At 42.0% G+C, this 21,185-nt stretch overlaps 2 protein-coding genes across 2 annotated transcripts in view; one reads left to right on the forward strand and one right to left on the reverse strand.

The window, feature by feature from the left end:
• The window catches only part of LOC114666111 (protein quaking), a 1,435,209-nt gene that overhangs the window by 72,345 nt on the left and 1,341,679 nt on the right, over positions 1-21,185 (reverse strand). The gene's annotated exons all lie outside the window — the stretch shown is intronic.
• Positions 13,779-15,863, forward strand: prr18 (proline rich 18). Its single transcript, XM_028820734.2, has one exon. The coding sequence runs from the start codon at positions 14,353-14,355 to the stop codon at positions 15,151-15,153; it is 801 nt and encodes a 266-aa protein (XP_028676567.1). The 5' UTR covers positions 13,779-14,352; the 3' UTR covers positions 15,154-15,863.

Genomic DNA, 21,185 nt, shown 5'->3' on the forward strand with positions numbered 1-21,185 from the left:
CGCTGAATCCGAACACAGGGTCACGGGGGTCTGCTGGAGCCAATCCCAGCCAACACAGGGCACAAGGCAGGAAACAATCCTGGGCAGGGTGCCAACCCACCGCAGACCAATAAAACCAATTTTCATATTTTAGATCCATTTGTGTCATTTTTATTAGCTCTTTTGTTTTTTTACCCTTCTACATGTTTTGCCTATTTTTTTTTTTTTTTTTCTAAATTTTCTTCCTAACCCTTGCAACCAATGTTGGACACACACAGATACACAGACACTTGTCCTTTTATTAAGGTGGCTAGTGGTGATGTTGCATAGTGCTTGGACATGCAGCTCAGAATCTCGTCATCCTCTGTACTTTTGAAATTACTGTTACTGTTGTATGCTGTGTGGCACTAGTGATTTGGCTTAGTGGTGTCCATGGTGTAAGTGGACAGGAGGAAGACTTGGAAGATATGGGAATCAAAAGGACTTGGGCAGATAGACATCCCATGGTGCAGAGTTCAGGACTCTGGAAAAGAATTCACTGTGGGCATCGGAGAGTACCATATGGGCAGGTAACAGGTCATCTTTGGTTCCTAATTTTTTTTTTAAATCTCCCCACCTCAAAGGGATGTACTTGGATCTGCTAAGTCCAAAGAGAGGGCTGGCACTGAGAGGTTTTGCTCAGTTAAACCAATCCAGTTATATGAGTGAAAGGAGTCTTTTGATAAATGTACAGTACATACAGTACATCTGATTTCCATCTGTGGAACCAAAAATGTCTGCATATTTTCAATTCCTTGTTTGAAGAATTAAATTTTGCAAGCTTACAGTAGGCATGACACATTTCTGTTTGCACACAGAGCCAGTGTTCTGATATGACTATGACTAAATTATCCTTATCTTCACATGCTACCAAATTGTGTAATTTCTAAACATTTGAACCCCCAAAGTCAAGTGACAAAACACTTCTGTAACTGTATTTCCTTTTTGTAATATCATGGAAAAAAATAATGCTTTTCACACTGACTCTAAGCCTTATGTTCTGTACCATTTGGGAGCATATACTCTGGTAATCTATAGCACTTTCTCCTTGATTGAGGATTGTCAGTCATAGTGTGTCTACTAGGCAGTTGGGACTTCAGTCACTAAGGTACATCTTTGCCTGTAATGCTGTTTCATCCATGACTACACTATGCACAGACCTAATTGAAGGTGTCTGTTCTCACTTCTACTGACCCAGAAACAATAATGAGCATCTAATTCCAAGGCAAGAAACAACATGCAGAAATGTCTTAAGTATAATACCATAAGAAGAAATACTGCTTTAAAGTTTGCAGCTTGTACTGTTGTAGCTTCAGTAGTGTTATGATGATCTTCAGTTTCTATCCTGGTGGCACATTTATTAGTTGCAGAGCCTCTCCAAAGCCAGACTCAAAACAGCTTTTATCATTTTCGAATGGAAAAGGTTATTTTCTGGTTTATATCTCCTATCTGTTCAGCATGTCTTTCTTGTGAGTATTATGTCCTGCCTCCTTATTATCCCTATTCTAATTGAAACTTAAAAAACACAGTGAATAATTAATATACAGATACATTATTCAGATGATTACACCTTTTAACTATTATTAAACCAACCAATTGTTAAACCTTAACAAAATCAAGCAAGAATGCTAAAATTTAGACCAATTGTTAATCCTTAACCAAATTTGGCAATTCTAGGCATATCTGTTCAGCTTTTCTGCCTATACAACAAAGTCCATGTAATCCCACCTGTGTGGGTGGTGTGTGTCACCATCATCCAAATTTCACAGAAGATATGCAAGTATACTTCAATTCCAAATTATGAACATTTTTTAAGTTCTAAAGTGTTTCTCTTTAGTCACATGAGCACCTGAAGAGAAAAGTTGTCCAGGACTTTGGTCTGTATAGCCCAAAGGTGCATGAAAAGCATCCAGCTGTAACCACAGTTATTTCTGCAGAATGGTGGTGTCAGAGTCTGTATAAAGATTTGCATATGGGTTCCAGGGATACAAGTCAAGGGATACAACAAATGACAGAAGCGGTGTGATTTTACTGCATGACTAATCCGGTTTCACTCTTTTGTAATTTGAGAACTTTTGAAATCAGTTGCATTCACAAGTATGAATGCCCACAGCCTAATCTGAAAAATCTTATAGACATCTTTTATTTTATATAGCACCTTCCTAAAGTTAAGTGCTATTCTAAACTTCTCTTCAAGTACAGAGGTCATTTAAAACTGGTTACATGTTTTTATATAGTTGGAACACAGGAAGGTTAGGGTTCAAGGTCCAATGCCTTAGTCACTAGCCCAGTGCTTTGCAAGTCCTAAGAGGCCCCCAGTGGGAGCAAGTTTTTGTTCCAACTAGTGTTGACCAGTGAAATATGCAGAAGCATTTTTCACAGTGAATTTCCTGGGTGCACTAGTGACCTTGTTCACCAATTTTTTTCCTGCAAATTTGTCATGGGGCCGACTTAGACAAGCCCCATTACGCTTTGTAAGACCAGTGTGACCTCACAGAGCTGTAGCAGCCTTGTTGGATGAGAATATTGCTACCCACCTAATACTTCATGGTGCTGCCGATCTGCTTTGGATCACATGCTTCAGTGGTTTATGGTGTATACATGCATTTATGATGTCACTTCCTAGTTGGTACTCAAGCTGGATTTGCACCCCACATGTGTTTAAAAATATATATCTATTTATTTCATTTGAGGGGTACATTAGCTAGCCATAATGAGAATATTATGAAAATACTTTGTTGCTCCGCATAGATTCATTGTATGTTGTTTCTTCACTGCTGGATTAAGCATATTATGCTCCTCAATACATAGCGCAGATTGGGTAGTGACAGAGACAGCTGCCTGATTATCTCTTGCATCACAGACTGTGGGTGTTAGGTAGTCCTAGTTATAGGAACTCCGTGGACTCAGAGGGAGATAGATAAAAGACTTGCAGTGTAATTTTTTCTCGGGTAGGCATGGTGTTGCAGTGGTTAGCAGTGCTACATCACAGCCCTGATCACATTTTTGCTCACAATGATCGGCCCAGTATAGTTGGCAGATGGTTCCACACTGTCATGGACTCCTAAGAGACCATTGCACCATTATAATCCACTCAAAACTACTTCAGTTTCTCCTTCCCCTTTGCCTGCAATGCATTTCACCAAGTAAGCTGAAATTTCCTCTCATTCCCATGCTTTAGCTGAACTCCAGGGTTTGCTCATCAAAAGTTTGAACCAGTCTCACAATCAGTCCATTATTTTACTTATGATTGACCTTATTGTCTAGTAGCTGTTGGTCAATATTTATATGTACAATAGTTTTAGAAATATCTGTATTTTTGACATTGCTCTAATCTGTTTTGTCATTTTCCTATTAATTTGGATTTTTTCTATGGAGTTTTGTCCCATAATTGTATCCTAACAGCATTTTTCATAACAATCAGAGGAGACACTGAGTGCTGGAAGGCTGCAGTTACCTCGGTGTCATACTCCTTAGTAAACAACGGCTCAAATAACCAGAACACCTGAAAAAGAGGAATCCTGAAAATGAAAACAAAATTATCCTTGTGTATCATATATTAATGCTTTCTAAATTTCAATACACATTTAGTCTAAATCTGGTTTTATAATTTCCAGATTGACATTGAACGAGGAAACTGGAAAGAGCCACTAACGTAATTAAGGCAGGAGTTGGTTGGAATGAAAACCTGCAGCCACTGAGGGCCCCCCCATGCCTAAAGTGGAGAAGCAGTACACCACCACCTATGCAATAAGAAATGGCAGCTAATTAAAACAAAATTATTTAGATCCTTTCTAGTTTGGTTGTTATGTTAAACTAGCCATGTGCGCCCAACTGCGTTGCACGTGTTAAAGTTGTCTGTGAAGGGCTCCCTGTTTAAACGCAGCTGCCAGTCGTGAACTGGGCCCTTCGTCGCATAGCATTATGTTTTTTATAAGTGAAACAAAATTACAAAACAAAACCCTTGGACATTGATTCGATAGGAACGGCCTACTCAGAATCACTGTCCAAATAGTAATTATGTGGTGGTGGAGGAGCATTTCTGCTTCTCTCTGTTCACAGTCCGTCTCGTTTTCATGATGCTGTCATTTCCTCTCATGATCTATTCTCAACCTTTCTCCAATCTCGCAGGTTGCTTTGTGGCAATCCAAAGAGTAAGGAAGAACCAATGCTTCTTTCTTGAACTCCAAACGCCGACTGATGGAAAATCACAGAAGTGTGCCCGACTTATATACTCTGACTGCTGACTCCAAGAAGTGGGTGATCATTCAATTTGGACGAAGTGCTGCCAACGACGGTCGATAGAAACACAAAAAACCACAGTCTCGACAACGAAGCAGGTGTCGACGCCAGATCTAAACACAAAGAGTGCTATCGACAGTGTTTGTAAACAAAAGTAACAACCAAGGTGTTGTGTATTCAGCCAGTACAAACAGCACGTAGTCTCCTTTAGTTCAATCCTCTTTAATCACCACACTCCAACCTCATCCAACGATCCTCCCCCTCACTTCTCCTCCTCCATCACTACTGCCCTCTATTGAACACAGCAGGAACACCACAAAAGGCAGTGAATTCGCGGACAAACAAAGATCAAGATCCAAATGAAGATTATATATAAAGATTCAATATGGATGACTATTTCAGTCTTTCTATCTGTGTGTCTCATTTGGTAGAATTGGCCAAAAAACATGGAAATGGTGCAAGGTAGGAAATAACCCAGATCTGTATGAAGGCAATTTATTTTTAAACTAGTAAGCGTACCAGTCCTCCCAAGATAAAGGTTCCATCCTCAGTAGTTCGCTAGCACCAGCAGGATGTAGCAACACATATACTTGACACACAACAGATACCGCAACTGACATTCTTCTTATTCCCATCACATAATCGGGTTCTGCAGCTTGCTTCACACTCGGCAGATATTGCTGCTCTTCCTTTTCTTTCAGCCATGTCGCCTTCTTGGTCAGACCTTAAACTTTGTGGAGTCTGCAGCTAGCCATATATTTTTTTTTTTTTTTGCTTCACCAATGCATATCATGTCATTAACTTTCCACTAAGATCAAGGTTCAAGCCCTAGTGGTTTATGTGTAATGTTATGACATATGGACAGACCTTTACATGTGCTGAGATCAAATCCTGTCCTGGTTAATTGTGTATGGGAGCCTGCATGTTCTCCATGTTCTCTCCCTTTTTTTTTTTTCGCCCAGATCCCAAAAATGTTCATGCTAGGATAATTGGCACCCCAAAACTGGACAGGGTTAAGTGAATGTGCCTGCTTATGGCCGGGCACCTCCTCCTGTCCTTTTGCTCAGTGCTGTCAGCCTTAGCCTTGAGCTGGATTGAGCAAATTCATTAAAGGACGGGCCCAAATGTAAATCTCCACGCTTTCCTCAGAAGCATCTCATGACCTATTTTTAATAACACTTTGTCACCACCCCATTACATAATTTGAATAAACATTGCAAGGCATCATGGGGTAGGTAAGCCCTCGAATGGGCCTGCATTCAATGACCATTGAAGAGCCGCACTACTTATTAACTGTGTGTACCCATTCTTGGTCTTCAGTCTTGCTTGCTTAGCTGTAATTCATGAGGGCGTTGGTCACCGCATGGTGACTGGGCATTTCAAAGAAAATTGTCTGTTCTCCTCCTTTGTTTGTCTTTTCACTTGACTCTGACAAGGCACACAGATTTATTAACGAACAATCTACTTGTTATGGTAATGCACTGTATTATGTTACAGTATTTTTATCAGCTACTAGAAATGTAACATGTTGCTTTGTAGGTTATGAATATGAAGCTAGGTCTCTTTTTACTTTCTTGACACTACAGTGTGTTGATATCTGGGGCATGGTTGCTGTAATCTAATCCTTTCTTCAAAGGAGCTAAGTACATCAATGTAAGGACACAGAGTGTACATCTCATGTTCACAATCTGGAGAGCCTGCAGAGATTGCTTGGTCATGGTATACACAAAAAGGGCGCTGTCATCCCATAGTGCCCTCAGCATACAGACCAGTGCCCATGTAAAAAACAACGGCTTTTTCTCTACATGGCTTATGAAAGACCATTTAATACAGGCGTTGCCAAGTCCGGTCCTGGAGGACCACCGTGGCTGCAGGTTTTCATTCTAACCCTTTTCTTAATTAGTGACCTGGTTTTGCTGCTAATTAACTTTTTTTGAATTAATTTTACTTGACTTGTTCTTGAAGACTCTGACCCGCAATTGTTTCTTTTTCCTTAATTAGCACAATAATGAGATACAAATTGAGCCAAAAGAACTGGTGTTCATCATACAGTATCTGAAAATAAAGAAAGATAAAGGCCTCAGGAATGTCGATCTGCTCAGGTCACCAAAACATTTTAACAGGGGGCTCTTAGAAAGAGAAAATCAACAATTTCGGAAATGTCTGCTCATGCACCACGAAAGCAGCAAAAGCCATGGAATTAAAGAACGGGTTTAATTGACAAGAATTGACACCTCCAATTTGGAGTGAAATTGGTTGGAGTTTGAGGCCCTGACTTAGCATTTATGGGGAGCCACATCCCCTTTGAAGGTGCTTTACCACCACCTACCTACTGAAGTGTGAGACACAAATAGCAGGCAGCTAGCCTTCAGCTTTGACTGGAAGAAATCACCAGAAGGAGGAGCCAGCAGTTGTGACAGTTGTGAGATGCCCCTTATGGCTCCTCCTACTTAGAGAATGGGGACTTTTTTTTTTTTCTTCTTTATTTCACCTTATAAAATTTCTTACATTGGGAATTTGTTAGTTTTCGCATACCCCTTGGGGTCAGAGCACAGGGTCAGCCACTGTACAGCGCCCCTAGAGCAATTACAGGTTAAGGGCCTTGCTCAATGGCCCAGCAGAGTAGGATCTCTTTTGGCAGTGACAGGGATTCGAACCGGCAACCTTCTGGATACCAGCACAGATCCTTAGCCTCAGAGCCACCACTCCGCCCCTGTTTAAGGGTACAGATCAAAAATAACTTAAGTGAAATAACATGAAACAATTAAAAACAACATTAAAACATAACAGTAATGACCAACGGCTCAGCATCACTGACTTACGGGTTCATTGTCATCCTGGTCTTAGTGTGATGGCTACTCTGATCACATCGCTCCTATCCTCTGTTGATTTCCTCGGTCTTGTAAGTTATTGCTCAATAGCAGGAAAAGCCATCCTTTATGCTAAACTTTTCATATCTAATATCTGTCTCTCAGTGCGTTGGAAATTTTTGACAGTATCACTGCTTTGTTCTGTTTCTTTGCAACTGAATTTAAGATAAACTAATAAAATTTACTGGAAAAATCAAATGGCTAGCATTGGTGAATGGCCTGTTCTCATCAAAGATTTTCTGACATTCTACAAAGTGGTGAACTGCAGCCTGCATCCACCAAAGTATCTTTTGATGCCACCATTGATGTCACTAGTGACACACCAATCATCGCCATCATCAGAAGGCAAATTAATGACAGTCAATGAACTGAGTGAAACTAGTACATTAGACGATTTCTGACTGCAGTTGCCGATCTCGTTGTTGGATGGTGTCAATTTACTCATTGGGCCTGTCAAATCTACCACACTCACAAGCTTCTCCTCAGTTTGAGGTCCAAAGCCAAGTGGTCTGTATTCCTCACTCCATTATATGCATTGTCAGCTCTCGTGCACACAGAGCCCATCCCTACAACTAAAGACTTTGATTTTGTTGGAGTGAGTAACTGGACGTGTCGCATTGCGTGACCAGCTTCTCAGGAGTGCAAAGTCAACTGCCTCCCACGCACTCAAATTATGTAAATGAAGGCTACTACTGAAAGACTCAAAGAAAGAAAAACACAACAGAGCTAGAGAAAGAGTTAGAAATTAAGATACCAGTGAGCTTGGAAGATTGACATCAGTAAATTATGTAATTTCAAGCTTACAGTGGATGTCGTTTAAGTAGCTTTGTTATATGGGTCGGAGAGGGTGGCACTGACCAAAAAACAGGAGACAGAGCTGGAGGTGGCAGAGGTAAAGAAGTTAAGATTTGCACTGGGTGTGATGTGGATGGGTAGGATTAAAAATGAGTACATTAGAGGGTCAGCTCAATTTGGACGGTTGGGAGACAAAGTCAGAGAGGTGAGATTGCGTCGGTTTGGACATGTGCAGAGGAGAGATGCTGGGTGTACTGGGAGAAGGATGCTAATGATAGAGCTGCCAGGCAAGAGAAAAAGAGGAAGGCCTAAGTGAAGGTTTATGGATGTGGTGAGAGAGGACATGCAGGTGATGGGTGTAACAGAGCAAGATGAAGAGGACAGAAAGATATGGAAGATGATCTGCTGTGGTGACCCTTAATAGCAGCTGAAAGAAGACCCAAGAAGAAATAACTTCTGTGCCATATTGATTTATAAGATATCTGGATATACCTAAACAGTTGTACCTTAATAATCTTTTTAAAGATGCTAAGGATGGAACTGCCAGGTAATAGGAAAAGAGGAAGGCCTAAGAGAAGGTTTATGGATGTGGTGAGAGAAGATATGAAGGTAATGGGTGTAACAGAGCAAGATGCAGAGGACAGGAGGATATGGAAAAAGATGATTTGCTGTAGTGACCCTTAATGGGAGCAGCTGAAAGAAGAAGAAGATGTCATTTAAGTGATAACTTGGAATTGGCCTGTCAAGAATGATGCCATTGAGCGAGTTAACGAGTTGAAGTGTTGTAAGTATTACAGACTTAAGTTACACTCTACTGAATAAACTGGCAAGCCTATAAAGAATTCTTCAACCTGCTACCCATTGCTGCTGGTTAATTGCTAGAGCCAAGATAAATGAGCAGGTGAAAAGTGAGTAAGGTTTCATTTTTACTGGAGTTTAAAGCAGATGGTTATTCTAATCATACGTCCTGATTGGCCATCTTTACCTCTACGTGATGTCATGAATGCTATTGATCCTGCCGACCACACCATCCCACCAAATCTCCAGTTGAATTACATTAAAGAATGCTGATCTCATCCCCCTGCCTCCACAGCTGCATTCTGTCCAAGTGACGGCAGTCTCCTACTGTTTTTCTCTTGTGATGTTGCTCCTGTCCTGCTCAATATCCATCTCACTTCAACAACTTGTGTGCTTCACCTGCTTTGCCAATTGTGCCATGGATACACTGGACTGCCCATAGTAAGCCAAATTATACACTTCTACTGTAGGCTGTCTGACTGCCTCCTATATATCTGAGATGTGACCCTGCTCATAGCATCTGAGATACATCTGATGGATACTTGGGCTCTCCTGTCCACAGAATGCACTCATATGGCTTATGGTTGTTAATGTTTTGTGTAGTTTTTATTTTCACCTCATTTATTTTGAAGTGTTGTGTCCCATGTCATTCAAAAATATTCAGTTTTTTGTGCTCATCCTTTCTAGATCATTTGGAATTTTGCTACATAAAGCTGCTTATGCTGTTCATGATGTACTTTTTTTGTTTTTACTGTAGTTACTCCCTATTCAGTGTTTTCAAGGCTTTCATTAATTTTGCTAATCTGGTGCCATCACCTCACAGATCTTGACTCCTGTCCCTGTGAGGTTTGCCCTCCCTCAGGACTCCAGATGTGCCCTCAGGCCAGCTGATGTCTTCACATTGCCCACATGTGTAGCCTATTAGAAACGTGTCCAGACATCCCCCCGCCCCAGAGATATCAGTTGCATCTTCTTTCTCCCCTTGACTTGCATTAAATCAACAAGACGACATAGGGATGGATGCGCAGGGTTAACTGGGCAGGCGCAGCTGCTAGCATTCCCACATTCCACCATTTGGGCAGATCCGTGTTTGTCTCCGTGCTGCGGGGCACAGAAATGGAGTTTGTTGATTGCATTCTACAGAAGCGTGCTGACTGTGTGAATGGCTTTTGTAAAATGTCTCCGTTATTTTAATAGGCACCCCGCGACATCAAAGAAACTTTCACACATCCAGCTTTGTGTCTCGATCGTAATCAAGTGAAGAAATAACATCTGGTTAATTGCGTTAACCCTTATTGTGATAGTGCACACCGTGAAAGGACTGGCACAGGACAGAAGCCAAAAATGATGGACTGATTTCAAGTGGTTTATTATTATTATTATTATTGATGATGATAGTAATAAATAGAATAATAATAAACGATCTGTACAATCACACGTTTGAAGAACTTGTGCCTTCATTTGATGGAAGCCCACTTCTCAAAATAGCGCTGTTGCTATGGGCAACGATTGCAGTATTGGTGTGTAGGTCTAAATAAAAAAGCAGGGTCATCTCAGTACAACACGGTAACAATAGCACATCCACAGACGGCCAGAAGAACGCGACTTTATTAAAGAGGAAAGCGTTTTGTAAGGCGCCCTTCAGGATCTGAGCGCCCGTGATAAACGGCAAGCAGCGGTCAATGTGGGTTATGTTTGTTTTGTGCGAATCCCCCAAGGTGGCCAGCCAGACACGTTTTACTATTCAGCCGGAAGAGCCGCCAGATTACTTCAATATGCAAACAACAACTAGACTGTTCATAATGGGCGCGCGGGGCCGCAGCTCAAGATAGGCACGAAAGACTGACGTGAAGGAATGGACGGAGGAGGACATCGGAACGAAAGCGACGCCGTCGGGGGTTGGGGGGGGGGGGGGGGGGGGGACGTTGGTGGGGTGCTGACAGGGACATGGCGTGATGGAAGCTTTCCTGAAGCCTCGAGGGACTTTGCTAGGTACGCCGAAATTCCATCTACACATAAACGTTAAACCAAAAATTCGTATTCTTACCTTAATATATTATATTATCTATGGGCAATGATATTCCATACAATTTTCTAAGCCTGCTTATTTATGCTGTAATGCACATTAACCTTTTTGAAGTTTTTTTTTTTATCAACCAACGTGGATAGAAGCGGCAGTTTCGCAGAATTTGTGACGTCGGCCACACAGTTTGCACTTTCGCCCAAAGCCTGCAAACAGGAGGTTGGATAATCGGCCCCCTCAACACGCCAAAAAGATGTGCTTCCCGGGTACGCTCAAGACTCCATCACCCTGACTGGATTATATTACATGATATATTATATTATTCATCCGTCATCTTAACCCGCTCATTCAAGATAAGGTCGTGGTACAGCTGGAGTCCATCCTAACAAGGCAGGAACAGTTCCTGTAGGGGGCGCCTAAGTAAGAGGGTACACAAAGTGTCTTTATGTGTTAAAGGGACGCTGCGGCACAGCCCTTGGACTTTCTGTGTTTGCATACATTCCGTTCCACGTTATTAACTTATGCTTTGGGGTGGAGCAGTGAATCTAAATTGGTCCGACAACAGGGTGAGTGTGTTTGTGTGTGAATCCCTTTATGCTCCAGGCTTTGAACATCTATCTATCTATCTATCTATCTATCTATCTATCTATCTATCTATCTATCTATCTATCTATCTATCTATCTATCTCTAATTGAGCACCTTTTATATATACTATATAGTGCCTTGTCTATCTATCTAAAACGTGTCAAGCACCTATAGCATCCCATCCATCTATTCATCCATTTCCCTTACCCGCTTGTCCAGGTCAGGGTCGCTGTGCAGTCGGAGCCTATCCCTGCAATCATTGGTTACAAGGCAGGAATCGTGGGGAGAGCACACACACACACACACACACACTGACGGGCCAGTTTAGCAACACCCACTCACCTAACCTGCATCCTGTCTTTGGAATGTGAGAGGAAATCAAAGCACCTGAGGGAAACGCAGGCGGAGAGAACATGCGAACTCCACGCAGGTAGCACCAACGATTATTCCGTCGATATTACAAACCAACCAGATGAAACACGAAAGCTTTGTTTATTTAATTAGGCAATAGATACTGAAAGTCGGTCAGTCAGTCATTGTCCAACCCGCGATATCATAACACAGGGTCACGGGGGTCTGCTGGAGCCAATCCCAGCCGGCACAGGGCGCAAAGCAGGAACAAACCCCGGGCAGGGTGCCAGCCCACCGCAGGGCACACACACACACACCAAGCACACACCAGGGACAATTTAGGATCACCAATGCACCTAACCTGCATGTCTTTGGACTGAGGGAGGAAGCCCACGCAGACACGGGGAGAAACATGCAAACTCCACGAAGGGAGGAGCCGGGAAGCGAACCTGAGGTTTACTTACTGCGAGGCAGCAGCGCTACCACTACTTTTAGTGTGGGTTAGTCAAGACCGGGTTGGGGTTGCGGCCGTTAGTATGCAAAATGCTCATTCATACAAGTTATTGGTGCATTGAGTTGAAATGTGGACTCACTGCCGAATGAACGAAAATTAACACTAGACACAAGAACGCGTCGTTTTGGAGAGCGCATCAGCAACACAAGTCAAAGCAACATTCGGTTTCCATTTAAAATGAGACTGAGAGACGGAATTGCGACTATGAGCGGTCAGTCAAAGAGCGGGGCCCGCAGAAGTCGAGTATTTCTTTTCACTTTGAGTCCGAATGCATTAAAATATAAGGATTAAATTAAGAAAAAGGGGCGGCACGGTGGCGCAGTGGGTAGCGCTGCTGCCTCGCAGTAGGGAGATCTGGGGACCTGGGTTCGATTCCCGGGTCCTCCCTGCGTGGAGTTTGCATGTTCTCCCCGTGTCTGCGTGGGTTTCCTCCGGGGGCTCCGGTTTCCTCCCACAGTCCAAAGACATGCAGGTTAGGTGGATTGGCGATTCTAAATTGGCCCTAGTGTGTGCTTGGTGTGTGGGTGTGTTTGTGTGTGTCCTGCCCAGGATTGTTTCCTGCCTTGTGCCCTGTGTTGGCTGGGATTGGCTCCAGCAGACCCCCGTGACCCTGTGTTCGGATTCAGCGGGTTGGAAAATGGATGGATGGATGGATTAAGAAAAAGAAGAAATGAATCAATCTATATTGACACCTCCTACTATTTTCCCATTATTTGGGTTTTTATTCTATAGCTCCATTCACTGTGACCGTACAATTAAAGATAAAGTTGCCAAACTGGCTCCACGGGAGAATCATGTTTGGTTCTCAAAAGAATCGTTCACGTGAAGGTTCCAGAAAAAAAACCAAAAATTTCATTTATTTAGATTTAGGTTCCATTAATAGCCATGAATAGATGATAATAGATTTATGAAAAACTGTGGGTTCCTGATTTTAAAAAGGACCCCTACTGCATATACAATAACACGGGCTAAATTCGGCTTTTCTTGGGTTTTTTACCTGCTATGCACTAAAGATTTCGTTTTTTTTTTTTCACGTATTGGGAACCCTTTCAAAGCAACGAGAAGAAAGGCCAAGCAAAATGACACCTTTTATTGGCTAACTAAAAAGATTACAATATTCAAGCTTTCGAGGCAACTCAGGCCCCTTCTTCAGGCAAGATTCTATATGCAAGCAATGGTCAGAGGAAGCACACAACTCGGTTATGTGACGTTACAGAAGGACAAAATAACCGTGGGCTTAAAAACGAAACAATGAGCTCATTCTTAGGGGAAGATAGATAGATAGATAGATAGATAGATAGATAGATAGATAGATAGATAGATAGATAGATAGATAGATAGATAGATAGATAGATAGATAGATAGATGAACAATTATTTCAAATAAGATACAAATGGGAAAGAGTACATATTGTAATCATTTAAACTGCAAAAAAAGATGATTTGAGTATAAATGGAATACAGTGCCTTTTTAAAATTAAAATAGCGCTAGGATTCGGTCAAAACAAAAACACAGTTCCCTGCTACTCGCCTTTGAAAAAAACAAAGCTGGTAAATAACGGATATCGACAAATACGTCTGGGAACATATTCTATATTGCAGTAATCGGATTGTCGCTATTTAATAGTTTTGTTCTGCGCCCAGATTTACAAAGCTAACTGATTATTTTTTTAGATCTCCGTTAAAAAACAACCTAATCCCATAACTGGTTTTCAGTCACGTCACTGTTGCTGGCGACTTGTTTGTCTGGACGGCCGCTTGTTTTGTTTTTGTTGTCCTTACCGTCACGCCGCCCCACCCCCAGCCCCGTTTCATTTCTTCATATTTAATGTATTTTCTGTTGTTGTTGTGTTTTTTTTTAGTGACTGCTCTGTGAATGCTGCCGTTTTTTTTTTTGCGACTACTTGATGCTTTCACCGAGGAGCCCGCCCCGAGGCTCCGCGTATCTTATAAAAAGCCGGCGGCAAGTCTGGATTCCTTCAGTGCGCTCAGTCACGTCCAGGGGAGGCAGGGCGGGGTGCTGATCGCAAGCTGCCACGGATGGGATGGTGCTAAACTGACCGCCTCTTATTGTCTGCTAGTACGTCTGAGCTCGCAGTTACTTCAAGCAAATCGTCTGTGAAAGCTGCGCTTGGGCTCAGTTAGGGCACACTAAAATGCCCTTCCCACCGATCTCCCTTCACCAGCGCATTAGTTCGCCAGGCAAGGATCTCTTTAGAAAAAAGAAGCCCAGCGCAATCCCTCCGCAAGTCTTCGCTGGCAAAGATAAAGATGAGAAAGACAACGAGAAAGAAAGGTTTTCCAGCTCATGGCCCGCCGCGAATTTTAAGCATCTCGGGCGGAGGACGCAGCCGAGAAGCCAGCCGCAGCCACACAAAGGTACCGCGAATGCGGGGGCAGAAGCGCACAAGAGCCCTCGGTTCAAGTTTCCTGCGCCACTAGCGAACTCATGCGACAGTATCTCGGCGTCCGGGGGGTCGGGCACGCGGAAAAGTAGCAAGAACTCATCCCGCAGCTCGCTGACAAAAGAGGACACCGAAGAGGAGCAGCAGGAGAGGGAGATTCGCTTCACCCTCAGCCTTACCCCCGAAGCCATTCTGGTCATTCAGAAACGCAACCTGGAGAAGCAGCTGATGGCAAAGCAGCAGAAGGGAGCGTTCCCGTCCGTCTCGTCTGACCAGAGGCATCGGCGCGTCTTCCCCGGCAAGAGGGCACAGGGGTCCAAAGGCAGCGCGGCACTGTGCGTGTCGGATAACCTGGATGACATCCGCGCGATCGTCAAGATATCGCTGCTGAATGACCAGTACAAATACGACGATGTGGAGTACGAGGAAGACGACTACGACGTGGACGAGACGGTGATGAGAAAGTGCAAAGAGTGGCTGGAAGGAGTGGAGAGCGCGGCCGCCTTCGGCAAAGCCAGCAAGCTGGCCACCTTGCCGCATCTCAACACCTGACGAAATGAGACGCAACGAACAAAACGGCGTCTTTTCTAATCCAGATGGCGAGGGGCTTTAAAAGGCGTGCTGCTGCCCGAAGAACCCGGCGATCGTCCTTTTAAATCCCGTCGAAATGACTGCTGATTAAAAAAAAAATCTTGTGTTCCCCTTCTCATCCCCGTATTTAATTTATTTCTGCGACACATATTCTGTTACAACCAGATTGTCACAACGATCTGTAGCTGAGCCTTTTCAATGAGAAGAACAGTGTTATTTTGTTCATTTTTCGTTCGTTTCTTCATATGAAGAAAGTCATTGCCATACGTGTGCTGTAGCTGACGAGCCGTCGTAATGGAAGGAAACTGAGGTGCCACCTGCCTTGAATAAAAACGAAACGCATTGTCGCGGTTTCCTGGAAATGTACAATAGGAGGACACTTTTCCGCAACAGATCAACAGCGCCTTTGTTGCACAAGAACAAAAGACTGAAAAAGAGAGATAACTCGGATCGGATTGGCTGACCTTCGTATAAAAAAGAAAGCTGGACTGCTTTGATGCTGGGAAATCGTGCCTGCATTCGGCTGTAAAATTCCACAGGTGGAGGACTTCTTACGTCCGTGTACAGTATTTATTACAATTTGCTTATTTCTTCGTTATGTTTATATGGCTTTTTTTAAAAATGCAATTTGTAAAGTGTATTTATACGGAATAAAAGAAGAGAACAATCCATTCTCTAGCAAGTGTGTGAGGTCTTATTCAAAGGGAGACAAAAAGCTCAATCCGGCTCTCCTCGCGTCCGCGCCTGAGCGAATCTGCAGCTGGCACGGCGACTTGGCGTGAACGCGCAGCCAGACGGGGTCTGCGTAGCTTGTGAAGGCGGCCTGGAGCACACTGTCAGAAGAGGGGGGCGGTGGTCGCGAACACTTCTTGCGATGACCTCCCATGATAATCGTCTTTCTGAAACGTTTGGTAGAGTTATTTAGTATAACAGCTTTCATAGCAATCAGAGGTACAGCGTGTTAATGTGCATAGGAATAGGCGTGAGGTGAAATGGGGTCACGAATCCTTGCTGGACTCTCTTGTGTTTCTGTAATCGTTGAAAAGATTGATTTAATATTACGCCTTTCACCGCCACCATAATCATAATGCACCGCGTGTCTGTGAGAGTCGACGTCAGATTATATTGGGCAAAGAAAACTGAGCAGAGTGGCGCTAAGCCGTTTCAGCCATCACAACATCCGCTTATTTAATAAAAGAAGATGTAAAATAATAGTAAAGGGACTGTTATCTATTATATAATGCCATTCCTCTATCTATCTATCTATCTATCTATCTATCTATCTATCTATCTATCTATCTATCTATCACATAGTGCCTTTACTCTATCTATCTATCTATCTATCTATCTATCTATCTATCTATCTATCTATCTATCTATCTATCTATCTATCTATCTATCTATCTATCTATCTATCTATCACATAGTGCCTTTAATCTATCTATCTATCTATCTATCTATCTATCTATCTATCTATCTATCTATCTATCTATCTATCTATCACATAGTGCCTTTACTCTATCTATCTATCTATCTATCTATCTATCTATCTATCTATCTATCTATCTATCTATCTATCTATCTATCATATAGTGCCTTTCTATCAATCTTTATTTTCTATCTATCTATCTATCTATCTATCTATCTATCTATCTATCTATCTATCTATCTATCTATCTATCTATCTATCATATAGTGCCTTTCTATCTATCTATCTATCTATCTATCTATCTATCTATCTATCTATCTATCTATCTATCTATCTATCATATAGTGCCTTTCTATCAATCTTTATTTTCTATCTATCTATCTATCTATCTATCTATCTATCTATCTATCTATCTATCTATCTATCTATCTATCTATCTATCTATCTATCATATAGTGCCTTTCTATCAATCTTTATTTTCTATCTATCTATCTATCTATCTATCTATCTATCTATCTATCTATCTATCTATCTATCTATCTATCATATAGTGCATCTATCTATCTATCTATCTATCTATCTATCTATCTATCTATCTATCTATCTATCTATCTATCTATCTATCTATCTATCTATCTATCTATCATATAGTGCCTTTCTATCAATCTTTATTTTCTATCTATCTATCTATCTATCTATCTATCTATCTATCTATCTATCTATCTATCTATCTATCTATCTATCTATCTATCTATCTATCTATCTATCATATAGTGCCTTTCTATCAATCTTTATTTTCTATCTATCTATCTATCTATCTATCTATCTATCTATCTATCTATCTATCTATCTATCTATCTTTATTTTATATAGTGCGTTCTATCTATCTATCTGAATTTTATTTAGCCATTAAATTTTCAGTACACTAGGAATATGTCAATTCACCAGAATGGCCCACCCTGAAGGGCCACAGTTAGTTTGCACAGTAAGATAAATAGGGATCATGAAAACTCAAGTGTCATATCTACTATTATTTCAATAAATATGACGTGTCAGAATAATCACAGTCCTAGAAATTACAGTGTGTCCAGTGACCATAAAAGTAGAACTTAAGTTTATGGGGGTCATGTCCACTGTCCACAATGACCTAACAGACGCTCCTGGAATCAGTTTATGGCTCTGGCTTATGCGTCAGCTTTCTTATATGTGATCATATCTGTAGCAATTCAGGTTGTTGTTTGCTGAGTGTAAAGAAGAACAAATAATTGAAAAAGAGCATAACAAGTTATCAGGATAACCCAAAGGACGTCTCTGTAAACAAGTTCTGTTTGTTTAACAAAGACGCTCCGGCCTGCGCTGGATTAAGCACGTACAGTAATGCATGGATGTAATGTGGTGGCCTCCAAAACAGTCTCAGTTCAGGTTAAGGTTATAATGTTAAGCACTACAACTTAAGAAAACAATGATCATGAAAATACGATTCATTCTGTAGCTGTTTCTGCAATCAGTTCATTAAGCACCTTTCATGGTGATCATCTTAAGTGTATTTTTGTAATATGTTCCATTTCTATTCTTGTATAAAGAGTATTTATTATGACCCATAGCTGGTGCCCCACACCCCAAAACCCCAAATACAACGGCCAGCAACATGAGTTTGCTTTTTTTTTCACAGTACTCCTATTAAATGTACTTCTTTTCTTTTGGGTTTTTTGCTCTTTATGTACAGAGATCTCCTTTTCCCAGGCTCTTCTCACCTTAAGTGTGTTTTTTCTCGTGTAACTTTTGATCATGTCAAGTGCAGACAACGTGATCTATCAATGAGGAAACGACACCATGCAAGGTGTGAAGGTCAGCCTACTTACCTTTAAACCAAGAAATCTGAATTTGACTGCCTTCCAGTATTTTTGACTTTCACTTTATTCAGGCATTTCCCTGACTGTATTTGCCATGTCCTGTGGTGCTCTGAATTGGAACGTATTATCTCTGAACTTATTCATAGTAATTCTTTGCAATGGGAAAACCGAAGAATACAGAACATACCAACAATAATTATACACTAAATGCAAAACGTTTATTAGTTATCAAGTTTGGAAAATATTATTTGTTAATAACTTTTACCTTTCCACCTTACCATACTTCTTACCACAGTATTGGCAGTAATATATACCTAAAGTCTATATTGTGACCTGTGGGGGCATCTTGCACCCCAAAACTCTGAAGGCAACTACCACTTGCATGAGATTATGTCCAAGAAGACATTGTTATTATCTGTACACAGCTAGCTTTTACAGGCGTCCTCTCCACACAATATCCCTCCTTTATCTCCTTCAGTGTAACCCCAATGGCTCCTAAACTAAATCTCAAGGTGCGCTTTATCCATCCCCATCCCATCTCTGACCCTTCCAGCTGAGGCGGAGGAGCTTCTTTTAACCCAGACCTCAGTACTTCTGGTGTAACAGCATTGCCTCCAAAGAAGCACTTCCAGGTCAGGCAAAACTTCTTGAGAAAAGGGGAGCACCCAAGGACCCCAGCAGGGCTGTTTAGATGAACTGCAGCTCCCATGCAGCCCTCTGGGTTTCCAAATGAGGGGGATGCTGCTTCCCAGTCTCCCTCTTTTCAACTGATATGATGTCCTCCTAGCCAGGTAAGGAAACACCATCCATCCCAGCCAGAATGCCAGCCTGACCTTGCCTTCTATGACAATGTATGCTTTTCGGCCAACAGTTTATGGACACCTGGCACTCACACTTATATGAGCTGGTTACACATCCCATTTCAAAACTAGGGGATATTACAATGGCGGTGTCCTGCCCTTTTCAGCTATAACAGCTTCCAGTCTTTTGGGAAGGCTTTCCAGAAGAGTTTGGAGTAAGTCTGGGGGAATTTGTAGCCAATCAACCCAAAGAGTATTTGTGAGGTCATGTACAGATGTTGAACGAGAAGATCACTGTTCACAATTCATCCCAAAAGGGTTTAGTAGGGTTAAGGTCCAGGCTCTATGTAGGCCGCTTGAGTTCCTCCATGTCTTTATTGTGCTGGCTTTGTACATGGGGGCACAGGCATGCTGGTACAGAAGAAGGGCCTGTCAGAAGGTTGGAAGTGCACAATTGTCTCAAAGGTCACCCATCACTGGAGCGAGAGGCCTAGCCCAAACCATGAAAAACAGCCCCTGTACCAAAGTTTACAGTAGGCACTATACAGCTCAGAAGGTAGTGTTCTCTTGGCATCCACCAAACCCACATTCACCCATCAGACTGCTAGACAGTGAAGCATGATTCATCACTCCAAAGAACACGTTCCCAGAATCCAATGGTGGCATGTTGTGCACCACTGCAGCCGACGCTTGGAATTGCTGTTAGTGATATCAGGTTTGTGTGCAGCTGCTTGGCCACGAAAACCCACATCATGAAGGTCCCAATGCACAGCACTTGTGCTGATGTTTCTTCCAGAGGCAGTTTGGAGCTCTGTTGTGAGGATAGGTGATTTTTAACACTGAGCCCCGCTCTGTGAGTTTGCGTGGTCTACCACTTCATGACGGAGCTGTTGCTGTTCTTAGATGTTTCCAGTTGCTAAAAACAGCATTTATAGCTGACTGGGGCAGATCTAGCAGAGCAGAAATTTCAAGTACTGGTTTGTGGAAAAGGTTGGCATCCTGTGACAGTGCCACATTTCAAGTCACTGAGCTCTCTAACTTCCACTGTTTGTCAATGGAGATTGCATGGCTTTGTGCTCCAATTAATGCACCTGTTAACAATGGAGATGGGGCCTAAAAGAACAGAACTCAATCATTTGGAGGGGTGTCCACATATGTCTGGCCATAGGGTGGCTTATTTGTATATGTGTGTCAACATAAAGCTATCAGGACAATACATTAAGGTAAACATTTCAAAAATATGTTAAAGCAGGATTTACAAATTAGCACTGTACAAGTGGAAGTTTATTGTCATCTATACAGACTACAATCAAATTTTAACTTTCATTTCTCATCATTACATCTTGCCTGAAGAAGGGGCCTGAGTTGCCTCGAAAGCTTGCATATTGTAATCTTTTTAGTTAGCCAATAAAAGGTGTCATTTAGCTTGGCTTTTCTCTACATTTCTCATCAAAGAATGTTCCATCAAAGATGTATGCACACGCACAATGAAATGAAAACTGAAACGTGTATTGACATCTGCGCAGAGAGTGTGTCCTCGTTTACTAACTGCCAAAGGTTCAGTGGTGTTCTGTTCTTTGTTCTATCATTTAGCCTCACACCAATATAGTACATGATAAAAAAATATTTTTTAAGTGTGAATACTCAAATTAAAGTAAACGCATCATTACTGTTGGTAAGTCTTAAAAAAATGTGGAGTGTGTGTGTGATAAATGGGATGGCTGAGAAGGATTTAGGAGTCATAGTGGACTCTAAGCTATCAACTTCCTGACAGTGTTCAGAAGCCATTAAGAAGGCTAACAGAGTGTTAAATGATATAGCGCCTTGATGTGTGGAGTACAAGTCCAAGGAGGTTCTGCTCAACCTTTATAACACACTGGATAATGTCTCATCTGGAGTACTGTGTGCAGT

Source organism: Erpetoichthys calabaricus, chromosome 15 (genome assembly GCF_900747795.2).
Source record: "Erpetoichthys calabaricus chromosome 15, fErpCal1.3, whole genome shotgun sequence".
NCBI lineage: Eukaryota > Metazoa > Chordata > Cladistia > Polypteriformes > Polypteridae > Erpetoichthys > Erpetoichthys calabaricus.